The 17,517-nt window shown below is 37.8% G+C and overlaps 1 protein-coding gene and 1 long non-coding RNA gene across 7 annotated transcripts in view; one reads left to right on the forward strand and one right to left on the reverse strand.

Moving 5' to 3' along the window:
* The window catches only part of PLD5 (phospholipase D family member 5), a 478,515-nt gene extending 469,387 nt beyond the window's left edge, over positions 1-9,128 (forward strand). For all 6 annotated transcript variants that reach the window (XM_082340840.1, XM_082340839.1, XM_082340841.1 and 3 more), the window contains one exon: positions 3,108-9,128. In XM_082340840.1, coding sequence (XP_082196966.1) covers positions 3,108-3,355 — 248 coding nt within the window. In that variant the 3' untranslated portion in view covers positions 3,356-9,128. The remainder of the gene's footprint in view (positions 1-3,107) is intronic.
* LOC309605589 overlaps positions 1-17,517 on the reverse strand; it is a 582,281-nt gene that overhangs the window by 1,278 nt on the left and 563,486 nt on the right. The window lies entirely within an intron of this gene.

The raw sequence follows: 17,517 nt of genomic DNA on the forward strand, positions 1-17,517 counted from the left end.
TTCACAGAATGAGACTTCATAATCTTGTCACTTCTCTCCCATCATCATTCCCTCTCTCCGTGCTTCCCCCAAAGGATATGTGTTTCCTTCAGAGAGTGAGGTCTGCAAATGAATGGAGCAGAGATCTCAGTGCCGCCTGATGCTCCAGCCCTGGGGGCTGATGAAACCTAGGGTGAAGAGCGCAATTAGCACAAAGCGAGTACACCTTTAAGCGTGGGCTGCGGAGTCAGACCTGGCTTTGAACCTCAACTGTGGGATTTTTTTCACTTCCACCTTGGACAAATTACTTAACCTTTCTGTGCCTTAATTTCCTCATCAATACAGTGAAGTTAATATTGTCACCTCATAGGACTGCAGTGAATATTGAATGAGATAATGTTATGATATCTCATAAAAAATTACTGCCCTTGGTCTAATGCCTTGCACTTAATCTTAAGATGAGATTTTAGTGTCTTATCAAGAAGTCCTTGAAAAGTGTGCTGTCTTCTGTTTATGGAATGAATAGAAGGTGCCTCCTACCAGCGGTTTCCAGAATAACTCTCAACCTGCAGTAGCTACAAATCCTCTGTTTAGAGGTTCAAGCTGGTGTTCACCTGGCACTGAGCATTTGCACAAAGCCGCAGCCTCTGAGCATGGCCACATGTCTGAGAGCAACAGCAAAAGGAGTCTCTGTGCAGAGACTCTAACACAGTATTACAAACCATTTAGCAAGCAGTTTGCTAATTTATAGCAATAAAATTCAGTCAAAATTATGTCTATCATGAAGTCATTGACAGCATCATTGTAGTGTTTGTGTGGGTTGGGGTGAGATATAAAGAGAGAGAGAGGAGTGCCTTCTCTATGCTGATAATATTTGACTTTTAGAGGAATAAATTTAAGGAGTAAAATGAGGGACAAGGGAACCACCTTCCAATATTCCAGGCAGTGCCATATGGAAAAGGGAGTTGATATGTGCGGGGGGCTCCAGAGAGTAGAGAAGGGCTGAAGAATGAGAGCTATAAAGGAACAGATACTAGCTTTCTCTACAGATGTCCCTTCTCCCAGCAGCTTCTCCCACAGGTGACTGCAGGGCCTTGGGTCAAGGATGCCCAGGGACCATGATCTCAGCATCTTTCAGCAAATATTCCTGCAGGGTGCCTGAGGAGCCACTGAGGGAATGGAAAGTCAAGCTCTATACTTAAAAGCCTTCGGTTCCCTTGTGGAACCAGCTCTGAACCAAAGAGGATGGTGGTAATTTATTAGCTAATTTTGTCAGTCTTGACATGGGTAAATTTTTATTAGTGAGAATGATTCTTCATTTATAGTATTGAAGATAGTTCACGGAGTCTAGCAGACCTGGGTTGACCGTTGATTAACCATGTGAAGCTGGGCAAATTTATTCACCTCTTTGAGCCTCAGCGTCCTCTTCTGTCAAGTGAGCATAAATCCTACCAACCATATGAGGTAATGTATACAAATAGAAAGCATAGTGCTTTGCTCATAGTAGGCACTTACTAACTGATAGTTCCTCTGCCCTCTACATTCCTTATGTCCCGACCTCATTCCTGACTCTTCCCCTTCATGCTCTAAGATCCTTATCAGATCTTTTGTGCATAAATATGTTATCTTCCCTGTGGAATTAGTTTCCTAATTGATAAGTTTCTGTGCCTTTCTTATTATTCAGTGAAATGCTCTCTTCCTGGCACATCTAGTCAGAGTTAGAAATTGCTTTCTCCTGCCGTCATGGCATAGTATACATACATCTCTTGTACTGTCTCATATGCCTTGTATTATACTTTTTGTGTTTTCCTCCTGGACTCCTGGAAGGCAGAGACTGTGATTTTAAGTTTTATATCATGGCCCCTAATATAGTACCTGGTAGACATTGTACACTCAGTAAATATGCGTAAATGAAGACAAAGAAAAGCAAAGAAATAAATGGTGCTATACCCTCCTGAGAGTACCTTTGCTCTCCTACTGGAACTCTCTCCCCATTGGATACCAAAGACAAGAGATTCATCTGGGAGTTTTGGGTAGTCCAGTCCTTTTATCTACTCCCACTTTGAAAATGGACTACATGCAAGTCTCATAGACATGATTATCCGCTTCTGGGGTGGATCCCAGCCTTACTACCTATTATGGGCCCCCCAAAATTAGTATGTTGAAGTCCTAACCCCAGTACCTCAGAATATGACCTTATTTGGAGACAGGGTCTTTATAGAGGAAATCAAGTTAAGGTGAGGTCATTAGGGTGGTTTCTCATCCAATTTGGTTGCTGTCCTTATAAAGACGGGAAATTTGGACATAGAGATGTGTGTAGAGGGGAGATGATGTGAAGAGACACAAGGAGGAGATGGCCATCTATAAGCCAAGGAGAGAGGCCTGGCACAGATGCTGCTTTCACAGCCCTCAGGAGGAACCAACCTGCCAACATCTTCATCTTAGACTTTTAGCCTCCAGAACTGTGAGACAATACATTTCTGTTGTTTAAGCTCCCAGTCTGTTGTGCTTTGTGATGGCAGACCTAGCAAACTAATATACCACCTATACCAGCAGTCACTCTGGGGAGGTGCCCTGATTCCTAGGCTGAGAAGCCTGATCCTGGAACTGGGAATGACTTGCCACCCAAGCAAGGAGTGTTTTGTGTGTTTAGTTAAAAACTGGTTCTCCTTCTCTGGCTTCAGCTTTTTCTTTGATGTGAAAGCTTCTGAACATTATAATTAGAATCTCTCATTTGTACGTATGGATTAGATGTTGTCTCTTTGAGAAGGTAGTAATTGTTCACAGAATTTTTAAGTGTATTCCTGTATATTTTAAATGTTGCTGTATTTAGTGTGCCTTGTGAATGTCAATAAGAAATAACATTTACCAAAAAAGAACATCAGATTTCCTGTTTTGAGTTTCAAGTTGAGCAAAGCTGAAGAAAATGCCAAAATAATATGCAAATATTAATATGCCATATGTAAGCCTTCTTGGATTTTTTTCTATGAGCTGTCAACACAATTCAGTCTCCCTGTCACTATTCCCGGGTATTTTTTTTTAATAGAATCTGCTCTATATTTCTTTAAATGGAGACTATTCCCCTGTGGATCTTAACTCTTTACCATCATTTCCTTTGTCTTTTGCAGGAAATTTTGACTGGGTAGGGAATGATTTTACCCAGAATGCTGGCACAGGCCTTGTTATCAACCAAGCAGATGTGAGAAACAACACAAGCATCATTAAGCAACTTAAGGATGTATTTGAAAGGGACTGGTACTCGCCCTACTCCAGAACCTTGCAGCCCACCAAGCAGCCGAACTGCTCAAGCCTCTTCAAACTCAGACCCTCCTCAAATAAAACTGTCACCTACAACGCAAGTGGAAAGGACCCCTAGAGTGTATAGTCTGAATGAACAAACTTACAGGACACCTTATATTTCACATTTATACAAAAAAGACTTGAGGAGAGAAAAATAATTTAATATGTCTTTTTTAGGGAAAAAGCACACAAAAAATATTCTCTGAATGACATGTAATATCTTATCTAACAATATCTTAGCCGCGTGTACACTAAATTTAAGACTTTTGTATTTGTTACTTCTGACAGGGAATGTCATTTTGGCTTGGAAGTTAGTTTTTACGTTTGCATACAAATTTTAAGACTTTGATGCCTCTTCCTTTCTAGTTTTAGAACTTTTTCTGCTGACCACCTGGTCAGTTCTTAAGAAGCTTAGCATGTGGTAAGCTCTTTTATACCATTCTGAGAACCGCTGACTTAGAGAAGAGAGTGAGCATTTTGCCCTGGAGAAGAGACTGATCGAACCAAATATTTGTCCTTGAAAACCATTTCCAAGACCTATATAGTCATGTAAGCATGAACAGCTTACATCTCATGCCCATCTTCAACACACTTGAAAAATACCCTTTCTGCCTCCTTCTGCATTTTTTCCAATACCATAGCTTTTATTTTCTATCACTTTCTCTTCTCACAAAATATTATATAGCACCCCTATATTCACCTAAACATTAGTTCCAAGTGCGATTGTATCTTTTATATGTATGAATTGTTCAGAATGGATGCAAAATGTTAAGAGCAGTCTTTAATTTTCACCTTTCAACTGCATTTTCCCTACCAAATTGATCTTTTAAAACCACAGCCAACAATGTGTATCCTTTCTCTCAAACTCAGAAAACTTATGTAGCCACCTGCTAATATCCAGCAAGCTATTAAGTCTGCATTATAAGAATAAAGTAGTTTTTCACATTTTTGTTTAGTTTATGGTGTTTATAAGTGGATTTTAATTTCTTTAGAATCCTTATGCAGCTAAGAGTATGCCAGCAAGCATTTATAGAGCTATTTAATATACCTTCTGCTATTTAATATACCAAATGCTTTTCAGAGAAATGCAATTTAAATACTGTGCTTAACATATTTTACTAAGAAACAAAAAATATTGGATTATTGTTCTATGATGTCCTTGTGTGTTGTCGTTTTATATCTATACAATATATAACCCTATATTAATGGAGACTTGCTACACTAGAGAGAGGCTTGGCCTCTTCAGAACCCAGAGCAGGTGCCCTCAGGACGTCTAATCTTAATGTTGCTCCTGACTCTCCCTGGCCTGGGAACAGAGTCCTGTACTTCTTGGCCTCAGGTTTCTACTGGTAATGTAGGGACAGTAATAATCACCTACCTCGAAAGATGTTGTCACAGTAGAAAATATTTATAACTTGTTTTGAAATCAAAAGAACCTATATAAATGCTAAACATTATGAAGCATAATCTTTTTCTTGAAATAATGTTTGTGGTATCCTGATATAATCAATAACAGGTTCACCCAGAGAGCCCACAAGGGAAAACAAATCCACAGCTTCCAATTGCAAATATGGGTGAACACAGCAACGCAAAAGCCCTGCTGGAGATCTGAATTGTCATCATTTTGATGGAACATTTTGTTGGGTCACTTTGGCATAAATAAGATCAAAACAAAACCAGACCGTTTGCTTGGGGTTCTTCTTTAAGACTGGCATATACATGTGTCTTTAGAGCAAGAAAAAGCAATCTCAAATTTTTTTTATATCTAGAGACTTGATTTCTAATATGCCAGAAAGAGTGATGTAGGAACCCACAAATCTTGTCCAGTGGGTTCACTTGGTGGAAAATGGCTATTGTTTGTCATCTAGTGATCCCATAACTTCCTTTCTTGTTGTTTCCAAGTGTTGCTTTACTGGATATCTAACCAGGCTGTGAAGAGAGTTGGAAGAGAGATGTATTTTTAAGAGTAACATGTTTTTATGAATGACTAAGGGATTCTTAATGAAATTCTGCATCAGTAATGGCCAGCCCATAAGACTCTAAATATTTACCATATGCCCATCCTTGTTTGAGTAGGGGGTTATCCTGTCAGTCATCTCAGTAAAGGTAGTTTTAATGATGATTAACAAGAGAATGCAAAAGAAAGTAAACAGAGTTGACATGGAGACAAACAAACGTAATAATTTCACTCCTGGGCAAGGAAAAGCAACTGGGCTGGATTTGAAAAGGGCATCTAAAGATTGGAGAGTCAGTTGCTTCCTTGTTCATTCCCAAGTTGTCTCCAGTATTTGTCATAACCATGGGACAAGCATAGGCTTGGTATAATGGCACCCCTTCACTGTTGCTACCTTTTGCATATGATAGAAGAGAATTTTGTCCTTTACGGAATGACCATTATTGCCATTTCCCTCTGAGCCCCATCAAAAAGGTAGCTCCAGGAACTGTGTCCAGGATTTTCTGCCATGCACCACCAGCAGCAGAACCCTAACTGGCCAAGCAGGCCACCTCCTCAGGGTGGTCCAGTCAGCAGCAGCCAGGCCACTGTTTCCAGGAAGCAAAGTTAACCTTCAGTGGCAGCCAGGAAAACAGCCCCTGTTCAGAAAGTGTCATAAAAATGGGTTCATGTCTCCTAAGAGAAAATTTACTTCTGCAGAACTTTCTTTTTCATTTGAGTGCTTTGTCTACCCCTCTATAAGTATTCTTCCTCTCTTTTATACTTTGTGCCTGTGCTAAATAGACTACCAACTTCCATCTTCCCCCACCAACAAACAACCCAGGAATTATTTCCCAGGAGGAAAAGAAGGCAAAACAAAAGCACTTTAATTCAAGACTATCTATCTGATAGATATCCATGTCAGAAATTATGAGGAGGAGGGTGACCACTAACATCCATTTTTTTCTCCATAAACATTCCAGGAATTATTTCCCAAGAGGGAAAAAAAGGAAAGCAGACACAATTTGAGACCATATTTTAGGTTTCTGTGCTGCTAGCATTAACCTAATGCCTTATTGGTTCTCAAGCATTGATTTAAAAACAGTGATTCACTATATGAGAATACTTCTGTTTACTGTGGATCCAGTAGACCGTCTGATGGACCTTCCGGTTGAAAATTTGCATATGAGTGTCAATAGTTTCTATGCAGCCTGCTGTCCTCCCAAACCACACAACTTTGATCACTCCCAAATCAAATCATTGACACACACTGTCAAATATCAATACTGTTGACCTCCACTGCACTGCCACTGGCCACTAGTATATCCGATAATAGAATCACAGCTTATCAAACCACTGGAGAGGAAGTGGAACATTCTGGGTTCTATCCATGCTCTGTAAATGCCACACTTTGAGTACCTGAAAATGATAGAAGCAAGGCACACTGAAAATGTCCCTACTGTCTCTAAAGCACTTTGTAAAGAGATGTTTCATGGACTTCCAAAGTCTGATGGAACAGAATAAATCTAACATCTTTAAAAAGTCAAAGCGGACTAAGTAAATGAAAGGGCTGTGGGAAAGCTTTGCGTCTGTGTAGCTCTGGGCACCACTTTTCCCATTTGGACTGTGTTTGTGCTGTTGTTCGTCTCATTTCTGATTGGGTTCTTGCTGAGATGGGTCTGATCATATTTTTGTTTGATCTTACCCCTTGAAAACTGTGTTTTCTTACTGCAGTTACTGGTTTGTTAAAAGTGCCTTGCTGAACCTGGGACTGACAGAAGCTCATTTCCCTCCAGCCTATGGCTATCCTCAAGTGAGTTTGATTCATTCTGAGTTTTGTTTGTTTTTAGAAACTTTTATTGAGATAAATTACAGGTGGAAAAACTAAAAAGACTATAAGAATTTCTTGATAAGATCAGACCCAGAGCCATCTGTCTCAGGAATTCTATCCCAGAAACTGCCTTTTTTTCTTTTTTCATAAGTATACCACTTATGTGAGTTTCTCTGTCCAAAAATCGTTTCGTTATTTTCAACATTTAAGGAATGTAAAAAGCTACCTTCACTCTCAGTAGAGCAGTTATCTTCTGTAATGAAAGATACTTTGCTATGGGTTATTCAAACTCAGCGCCTTATAAACAGCCCCCATATATTGTGGATGAATGTTTGATTCTTTGGTTTACTGTACTTATTCTCAATGAACTGGAGCAGTTTATTATAAGCCTTTTGAAGGAAAAATTATCATAATGTCCATTTGGCCTAAGGTAGATTGGATAAATTAATCCATATTCAGCATTTTTCCATTCACTGTGATTTAACATCTTTCCTTTTCTTTTTACATGTCGGTAACCAAATAGCAGTTTATTATTTTTATGTTATTGATTTAAATTTGTGGAAGCTTTTTAATAGTCCTGAAGTCAACCCCAGTTCATAGCCTACCTTTCATATTTGAGAGAATTCCTATCATTGGCTGAACTATAAAGATACTGTGTTTTACGGTGACTAGATAGGTATACTTCAGAAGTTTCCTGAAATTGTAAGAAACAAATTTTCTTATTTTTGACCCATTAGCAGTCTTGTACTTAGAGTTCTAAAAAAGGTTACTGATCACTTATGCTTCTTTTGGCAATTTTATGAAAAGAAAGATGAGATTTAATAGGCTATTAAATTTTTCACTTATGCATTTTCTTTTGTTATGTTCAACTACTAACCTACTAATTCTGTTATAAAAGAGACCTTGAATTTTTAATGCTTCTTTATGTAAATAGGATAAAGTTGTGCTGGACATATCTATATTATTAACTTAAAGATCCCTAAATAAATTGGTGTTTTTAAAGGTCTAAATTTAGGGGCATCATTAAAACTCTTAAATCTTTCATATAACCAAATGCTCAATTTTTTCAGAAGTAAATGTTATATGTTTTTCTCATTCTGTAAGATGAGGCATTTATGTTTCTCCTCAGCTTGATCTCAGAAACAAATGATCTCTCATCAGTACCCAGCGGTACTTTATGTACTGAATGATGTGAACACAGCTGACCCGGTGGCTATAGTCCCACCATTTTGTATATTTGCCCAAGAAGGCATCATTGTAACAGTATTCCTTTTTCTATTTTAAAAAAAGGAGTTTGTTTCCAATAGGCACTGGTTTTGAATAAATAAATGATCTTTCTTAAAATGAAGAAATCATTGTAGTGACCAGGCTCTACACTTGGGCCCAGTGACAGAAAAGGCCTTTGTGGATGGAGTTCAGCTACCTCCTGTACTTACCTACCACACTACTCTTTCCAGGCACAAATCATAATCAGATACACCTGGTGTCTGCTCAGCAAACCCATATTGAGTCTCGGGTTTAGAGGATACCTTGGAAGCCATCCAAACCAACTCCTCCTATATGCAGACAATAAGGTCACCTTTTATATAGAAATTTTTAAATAATAAAATAGCTAACTAAAATCACCTATTTTTTACTATCACTATGCATCAGCAATTCTAAACAATATCAGGACAAAATACTCCTCCTTGAGGAAAAAAATGTATTGGTCTAAGTTCTAACCAACTGACTACATCTAGGGTGTACAGCTCCCACTGCCCTGCTCTTGGTATACTATTGTTATGAGTGATACTCTTTTCTCAATTTCTGGTAATGGGTAAAAAAGAAAAAATATTAATTGCCACAAATCTCAAGCAGAAACTGTGTTTATTCACTTATTCAACAAATCTTTTAAAATCCTGTGTTACATTGCAAGTTCTGTGCTGAGTGTTGGGCATCTCAAGATGAATAAGATATTTCCTCTTCTAAGGGTTTAAGGGAGGAAAAAAAAGAAAAAATAGTAAAATGCTATATTTAAAGCTTTAAGAATGTTTCCCTTCCTACAATGATCAAGTAGGTAGTACTGATCAATCCATCTGCATAAAACTAGAAAAGTTGGAAAAAATATTTAATACCACATTTGTTTGAATGCATAAGAGATATACCAAAGCAAGGAGGAAAATTGCATGGACAGGATCTGAGAGAGAAATGCCTAGAAGTGAATCAATTTGCAGCCAGTTTTCCTCAGAGGCATTCTGCTGATTCCAAAAGCACAGATGCTGAGCAGAACTTTCAACAGACTCAAGGGATTAGAAATACAGTATTGGAAATCAGATCCACTAAGGAAGATGGGCCCTTATAAGCCCCAGGTTTGGGGTTGGGACTCTAAAGGATAATGCACAGGAGTAAGGATGAATCAGAAACAGAGAAGCCCTATCAGGGAGCTTCAAATCATTTTTCTCTCTGAATTCAGATGATTTCGGTTGTTGTTGCTCCTAGCTTAGCCACCTTCATTTTAAAAACAATGAAAGATATGAACCCATAGATTCAAGACTTTTATGAATCCCGAGAAGGATAAATACAAAGAAAACCACTCCAAAGCACATTATAATAAAACACCTAACTACCAAGGACAATGAAATTAGACTTTTTAAAAAAATACATATTACCTATAAAGAAATAACAGTAAGAATGATGGTTGCTTTCTCAACAGAAACAACAGAATCCAGAAAAGAGTGGAATAAATAATAAATTCAAAGTGCTGAAAGAGCTGTCAACTTAGAATTCTCTACACAGGAAAAAATGTTCTCAAAGAATGATGATGAAATTATCTTCTGGCAACAAAAGTGAGGCTTTTGTCCCTCACCAAAGGAAACACTAAAGGGTCTTCTTCATGCAGAAGGCAAATGAACCCAGAAGGAAGCTCAGAGATGCAAAACAACAATGAAAATTAACAGAAAGAGTTAATATGTGGGATCATCCAAACAAATTTGCACTCTATAAATAAATATTTATTTTTTATAGCTTAATGTATAAATATTTGGATATAGAGAGAATTAAAACACATACCAACAATGAAATACAAGTTGGTAAGCAGTGGTAGGTGAGGAGTAAATGTAGCTAAATGGTTCTAAGGGCCTTGTATTGTCCGGGAAAAATGAGAGTATTTATTATCTTAGATCTTAGTAAGTCAAGAATGCGTGTTATAATCTCTAAGGTAATCCTTAAATAAATAATAAAAAGATGTATAACCAATAAGCTAATGAATGGGAGGGGAAACATCTGAAAAATAATTCACTAGAAAGCAAGAATAGAGAGACAAAGAAGCACAGAACAGGCCAGACACATACAAAGCAATAGTACGATGGTACATTAAAACAAAATTATGCACAATCATCTTAATTTCCAATAGAATATACACCTGCTCCATTTAAAAGATAAAGATTTTCTAACTGAATTAAAATAAAACCCAAACTCTATGCTGCTTCAAGAAGACTTACCTTAAATATAAGGACACCAAGAACTTGAAAATTAAGAGATGGAAAAATAATATACATTCAAATGCTATGTTAATATCAAATAAAGGAGATAGTAAATGTTATTAAAGATGAAGAATGGTATTTCAGAGTTTTGAGGAGTTACGTTTACAAGAAAGATATAAAAGCTGTAATTTTAGTATAACCACAACATAGCCTCAAAATACATAAAGCATAAATACATAAATACATAAATACATAATACTAATTCTGTTACAAAAGAGACCTTAAAAGGTCTCTTTTAAGAAATAAAAGGCAAACTGGACAAATCTACACTCATTGAGGGAAATTTTTAAATATATTTAAATATTTTTAATATTTAATATTTAATATTAATATAATTTTAATTAATATTAATTAATTATTCTGAGTTTAATTAATATTAATTTAATAATATTAATTTTAAATATTTAAATATATTTAGTTTTTTAAATATATTTAAATTTTTAAATATCTGTTAGTAATTGATAGAACAAGATAAAACCCCAGAAAAATAACTAAATGAAGTGGAGATAGGCAACCTTCCAGGAAAAGAATTCAGAATAATGATAGTGAAGGTGATCCAGGACATCAGTAAAAGAATGGAGGCAAAGATGCAAGAAATGTTTAACAAAGACCAAGAAGAATTAAAGAACAAACACATAGAAGAATTAAAGAATGGACAGAGAGGAACAATACAATAACTGAAATGAAAAATACACTAGAAGGAATCAATAGCAGAATACCTGAGGCAGAAGAATGGATAAGTGACCTGGAAGACAGAATGGTAGCATTCACTGCCACGGAACAGAACAAAGAAAAAAAAATGAAAATAAATGAAGATAGCCTAAGAGACCTCTGGGACAACATTAAACGCAACAACATTCGCATTATAGGGGTCCCAGAAGGAGAAGAGAGAGAGAAAGGACCTGAGAAAATATTTGAAGAGATTATAGTTGAAAACTTCCTTAACATGCGAAAGGAAATAGCCACCCAAGTCCAGGAAATGCAGAGAGTCCTAGGAGGGATAAACCCAAAGAGATACACACCAAGAAACATAGTAATCAAACTGACAAACATTAAAGAGAAAGAAAAATTATTAAAAGGAACAAGGGAAAAATGACAAATAATATACAAGGGAACTCCCATAAGGTAACAGCTGATTTCTCAGCAGAAACTCTACAAGCCTGAAGGGAGTGGCATGATATATTTAGAGTGATGAAAGGAAAAAACCTATTTATTTTTGACTGTGTTGGGTCTTCATTGTTGTGTGTAGGCTTTCTCTAGTTTTGGTGAGTGGGGACTACTTTTCATTGCAGTGTGTGGGCTTCTTATTGCATTGGCTTCTCTGGTTGTGGAGCATGAACTCTAGGTGCACGAGCTTCAGCAGTTGTGGCTCGCAGTCTCAGTAGTTGTGGCTCATGGGCTCTAAGGCGTAGGCTCTGTAGTTGCGGCGAACAGGTTTAGTTGCTCCACAGCATGTTGGCGCTTCCTTGGACCAGGGCTTGAACCTGTGTTCCCTGCATTAGCAGGTGGATTCTTAACCACTGTGCCACAAGGGAAGTCCTGTTGAAAGATTTTTAATCATGGCTCAATTTCATTACTTGTGATTGGTCTGTTCATATTTTCTATTTCTTCCTGGTTCAGTCTTGGAAGGTTATACTTTTCTAAGAATTTGTCCATTTCTTCCAGGTTGTCCATTTTATTGCTATAGAGTTGCTTGTAGTAGTCTCTTATGATGCTTTGTATTTCTGCAGTGTCTGTTGTAACGTCTCCTTTTTCATTTCTGATTTTATTGATTTGAGTCCTCTCCATCTTTTTCTTGATGAGTCTGGCTAAAGGTTTATCAATTTTGTTTATCCTCTCAAAGAACCAGCTTTTAGTTTTATTAATCTGTGCTATTGTTTTCTTTGTTTCTATTTCATTTATTTCTGCTCTGATCTTTATGATTTCTTTCCTTCTGCTAACTTTGGGTTTTGTTTGTTCTTCTTTCTCTAGTTCCTTATATGTTCTTCTGCCTCAGTTATTCTGCTATTTATTCCTTCTAGTGTATTTTTCATTTCAGTTATTGCATTGTTCATCTCTGTTTTTTCGTTCTTTAATTCTTCTAGGTCTTTGTTAAACATTTCTTGCATCTTCTTGATCTTTGCCTCCATTCTTTTTCTGATATCCTGGATCACCTTCACTATCATTATTCTGAGTTCCTTTTCTGGAAGGTTGCCTATCTCCACTTCATTTACTTGTCTTTTTGGGGTTTTGACTTGTTCCTTCATCTGTTACATAGCCCTCTGCCTTTTCATTTTGTCTATCTTTCTGTGAATGTGGTTTTTGTTCCACAGGCTGCAGGATTGTAGTTCTTCTTGCTTCTACTGTCTGCCCTCTGGTAGATGAGGCTATCTAAGAGGCTTGTGCAAGCTTCCTGATGAGAGGGACTGGTGGTGGGTAGAGCTGGATGTTGCTCTGTTGGGCAGGGCTCAGTAAAACCTTAATCTGCTTATCTGCTGATGGGTGGGTCTGAGTTCCCTCCCTGTTGGTTGTTTGGCCTGAGGTGACCCAGCACTGGAGGCTACAAGCTCTTTGGTGGGGCTAATGGTGGACTCCAGGAGGGCTCATGCCAAGGAGTACTTCCCAGAACTTCTCCTGCCAGTGTCCTTGTCCCCACCGTGAGCTGCAGCCACCCCCTGCCTCTGCAGGAGACCCTCCAACACTAGCAGGTTGGTCTGGTACAGTCTCCTATGGGGTCACTGCTCCTTCCCCCTCAGTCCTGATACACACACTACATTGTATGTGCCCTGCAAGAGTGGAGTCTCTGTTTCCCCCAGTCCTGTGGAAGTCTTGCAATCAAATCCCGCTAGCCTTCAAAGTCTGATTCTCTGGGAAGTCCTCCTCCCATTGCCAGACCCCCCAGATTGGGAAGCCTGACATGGGGTTCAGAACCTTCACTCCAGTGGCTGGACTTCTGTTGTAAGGTTGTTCTCCAGTTTGTGAGTCACCCACCCAGTGGGTATAGGATTTGACTTTATTGTGATTTTGCCCCTCCTACCATCTCATTGTGGGTTCTCCTTTGTCTTTGTATGTGGGGTATATTTTTTGGTGACTTTCAGTGTCTTCCTGTCAATGATTGTTCAGCAGTTAGTTGTGATTCTGGTGCTCTCACAGGAGGGAGTGAGCACAATGTCCTTCTACTCTGCCATCTTGAACCAATCTCCTGTATGAAAATATTAAATCACTATGTATTGCACCTGAAACTAACATAATATTTTACATCAACTACATTTCAATAATAATAATAAAAAGAATGTGTGTTCTCCAGTTACTGGCTGCCATGTGTAATATATATCATTAGACCAACTTTGTTAATCTTCCCAAACCTTACCAAATCTTCCACATCAATACAAATATTTTATCTAGTTCTATGAATTACTAACAGGTAGTTTAAAAAATTTCCCTCAATGAGTGTAGATTTGTCCAGTTCTCCTTTTATTTCTGTTAATTTTTGATTTATGTATTTTGAGGCTATGTTGCAGTTATACTAAAATAAATAAATAAATAAATAAATAAAATCTTCCAACAAACAAAAGTCCAAGACCAGATGGCTTCACATATGAATTCTACCAGACAATTAGAGAAGAGCTAACACCCATCCTTCTCAAACTCTTCCAAAAAATTGCAGAGGAAGAATCACTCCCAAACTCATTCTACAAGGTCACCATCACCCTGATACCAAAACCAGACAAAGATACTACAAAAAAGAAAATTACAGACCAATATCACTGATGAATATAGATGCAAAGATCCTCAACAAATGCTAGCAAACAGAATCCAGCAGCACATTAAAAGGATCATACACCATGATCAAGTGGGATTTATCCCAGGGATGCAAGGATTCTTCAATATACACAAATCAATCAATGTGATACACCATACTAACAAATGGAAGAATAAAAACCATATGATCATCTCAATAGATTCAGAAAAACTTTTGACAAAATTCAACACCCATTTATGTTAAAAATTCTCCAGAAAGTGGGCATAGAGGGAACCTACCTCAACATAATAGAGGCCATATATGACAAACCCACAGCAAACATCATTCTCAGTGGTGAAAACCTGAAAGCATTTCCTCTAAGATCAGGAACAAGACAAGGATATCCACTCTTGCCACTATTATTCAAAATAGTTTTGGAAGTCTTGGATATAGTGATCAGAGAAGAAAAAGGAAAAAAAAGAATACAAATAGGAAAAGAAGTAAAACTGTCACTGTTTGCAGATGACATGATACTATACATAGATAATCCTAAAGATGCCAGCAGAAAATTACTAGAGCTAATCAATGAATTTGGTACAGTTGCAGGATATAAAATTAATGCACAGAAATTTCCTGCATTCCTATACACTAACAACAAAAGATCACAGAGAGAAATTAGGGAAACAATCCCATTCACCACTGTAACAAAAAGAATAAAATACCTAGTAATAAACCTACCTAAGGAGGTAAAAGACCTTACTCAGAAAACTATAAGACACTGATGAAAGAAATCAAAGATGATACAAACAGATGGAGAGATATACCATGTTCTTGGATTGGAAGAATCAATATTGTGAAAATGACTATACTACCCAAAGCAATCTACAGATTCAATGCAATCCCTATCAAATTACCAATGACATTTTTTACTGAACTAGAACAAAAAATCTTAAAATTTGTATGGAGACAAAAAATACCCCGGGCTTCCCTGGTGGCGCAGTGGTTGAGAATCTGCCTGCCAATGCAGGGGACACGGGTTCGAGCCCTGGTCTGGGAGGATCCCATGTGCCGCGGAGCGACTGGGCCCGTGAGGCGCAATTGCTGAGCCTGCACGTCTGGAGCCTGTGCTCCGCAGCAGGAGAGGCCGCGATAGTGAGAGGCCCACGCATCGCGATGAAGAGTGGCCCCCGCTTGCCGCAACTGGAGAAAGCCCTCGCACGGAGACGAAGACCCAGCATGGCCATAAATAAATAAATAAATAAATAAATTTAAAATAAATGTGATTTGAATAAAATATAAAATCTGGTTTAAAAAAAAAAAATACCCCGAAGAGCCAAAGCAGTTTTGAGGGAAAAAAGCAGAGCTGGAGGAATCAGACTCCCTGAATTCAGACCATACTACCAAGTGACAATAATCAAGACAATATGATACTGGCAAAAAAACAGAAATATAGATCAGTGGAACAAGGTAGAAAGCCCAGAGATAAACCCATGCACCTATGGTGAATTAATCTATGACAAAGGAGGCAAGGATATACAATGGAGAAAAGACAGTCTCTTTAATAAGTGGTGCTGGGAAAACTGGACAGCTACACGTAAAAGAATGAAATTAGAACACTACTTAACACTATACACAAAAATAAACTCAAAATGGATTAGAGACCTAAATGTAAGACCAGATACTATAAAACTCTTAGAGGAAAACATAGGAAGAACACTCTCTGACATAAATCACAGCAAGATCTTTTTGACCCACCTCATAGGGGAAATAAAAACAAAAATAAATAAATGGGACCCAATGAAACTTAAATGCTTTTGCACAGCAAAGGAAACTATAAACAAGATGAAAAGACAACCCTCAAAATGGGAGAAAATATTTGCAAACGAATCAATGGACAAAGGGTTAATCTCCAAAATATATAAACAGGTCATGCAGCTCAATATAAAAAAAAACAAAAAACCCAATCAAAAAATGGGCAGAAGCCCTAAATTGACATTTCTCCAAAGAAGACATACAGATAGCCAAGAGGCACATGAAAAGCTGCTCAACATCACTAATTGTTAGAGAAATGCAAATCAAAACTACAGTGAGGTATCACCTCACACTGTTCAGAATGGCCATCATCAGAAAATCTACAAACAACAAATGCTGGAGAGGGTGTGGAGAAAAGGGAACCCTCTTGCACTGTTGGTGGGAATGTAAATTGATATAGAAAGACAAATGCACCCCAGTGTTCATTGCAGCACTATTTACAATAGCCAGGTCACGGAAGCAACCTCAATGCCCATCGACAGATGAATGGATAAAGAAGTTGTGGTACATAGGGGCAGGACAGGAATAAAGATGCAGACATAGAGAATGGACTTGTGGACACAGGGAGGGGGAAGGGTAAGCTGAGACGAAGTGAGAGAGTGGCATGGACATATATATCCTACCAAATGTAAAATAGATAGCTAGTGGGAAGCAGCTGCATAGCACAGGGAGATCAGCTCAGTGCTTTGTGACCACCTAGAGGGGTGGGAAAGGGAAGGGGGGAAGGAGACGCAAGAAGGAGGAGATATGGTGATATGAAAATTTGAGAATCTCTATGTTGTGCACCAAGGGAAAAAAAAGTGTGGTACATATATACAATGGAATATTACTCAACCATAAAAAGGAACGAAATTGGGTCATTTGTAGAGACGTGGATGGACATAGAGACTGTCATATAGAGTGAAGTAAGTCAGAGAAAAAGAAATATCATGTATTAATGTATATATGTGGAATCTAGAAAAATAGTACAGATGAACCAGTTTGCAAGGCAGAGATAGAGACACAGATGTAAAGAACAAACGTATGGATACCAAGGGGGGAAAGCGGGGTGGGGGATGATTTGGGAGACTGGGATTTACATATACACACTAATATGTATAAAATAGATAACTAATAAGAACCTGCTTTATTAAAATAAATAATTAATTGATTAATTAATTAAAAAACATTTTCATACTTTATGAAATGATCACCATGGTAAGTCAGGTAGCCATCTGTCCCCCTACAAAATTATTACAATGTTATTGACCATATTCCTCATGCCGTATATTACATCCCCTGGCTTATTTATTTTATAACTGGAGGTTTGTACCTCTTAATTCCCTTCACCTCTTTCACCCACATCCCAGTCTTCTCCCCTCTGGCAACCATTCATTTGTCCTCTGTATCTATTAGTCTGTTTTAATATCGTTCTGTTTGT

The sequence above is a fragment of the Balaenoptera borealis genome (assembly GCF_965194805.1).
Source record: "Balaenoptera borealis genome assembly, chromosome: 1".
Classification (NCBI taxonomy): Eukaryota; Metazoa; Chordata; class Mammalia; order Artiodactyla; family Balaenopteridae; genus Balaenoptera; species Balaenoptera borealis.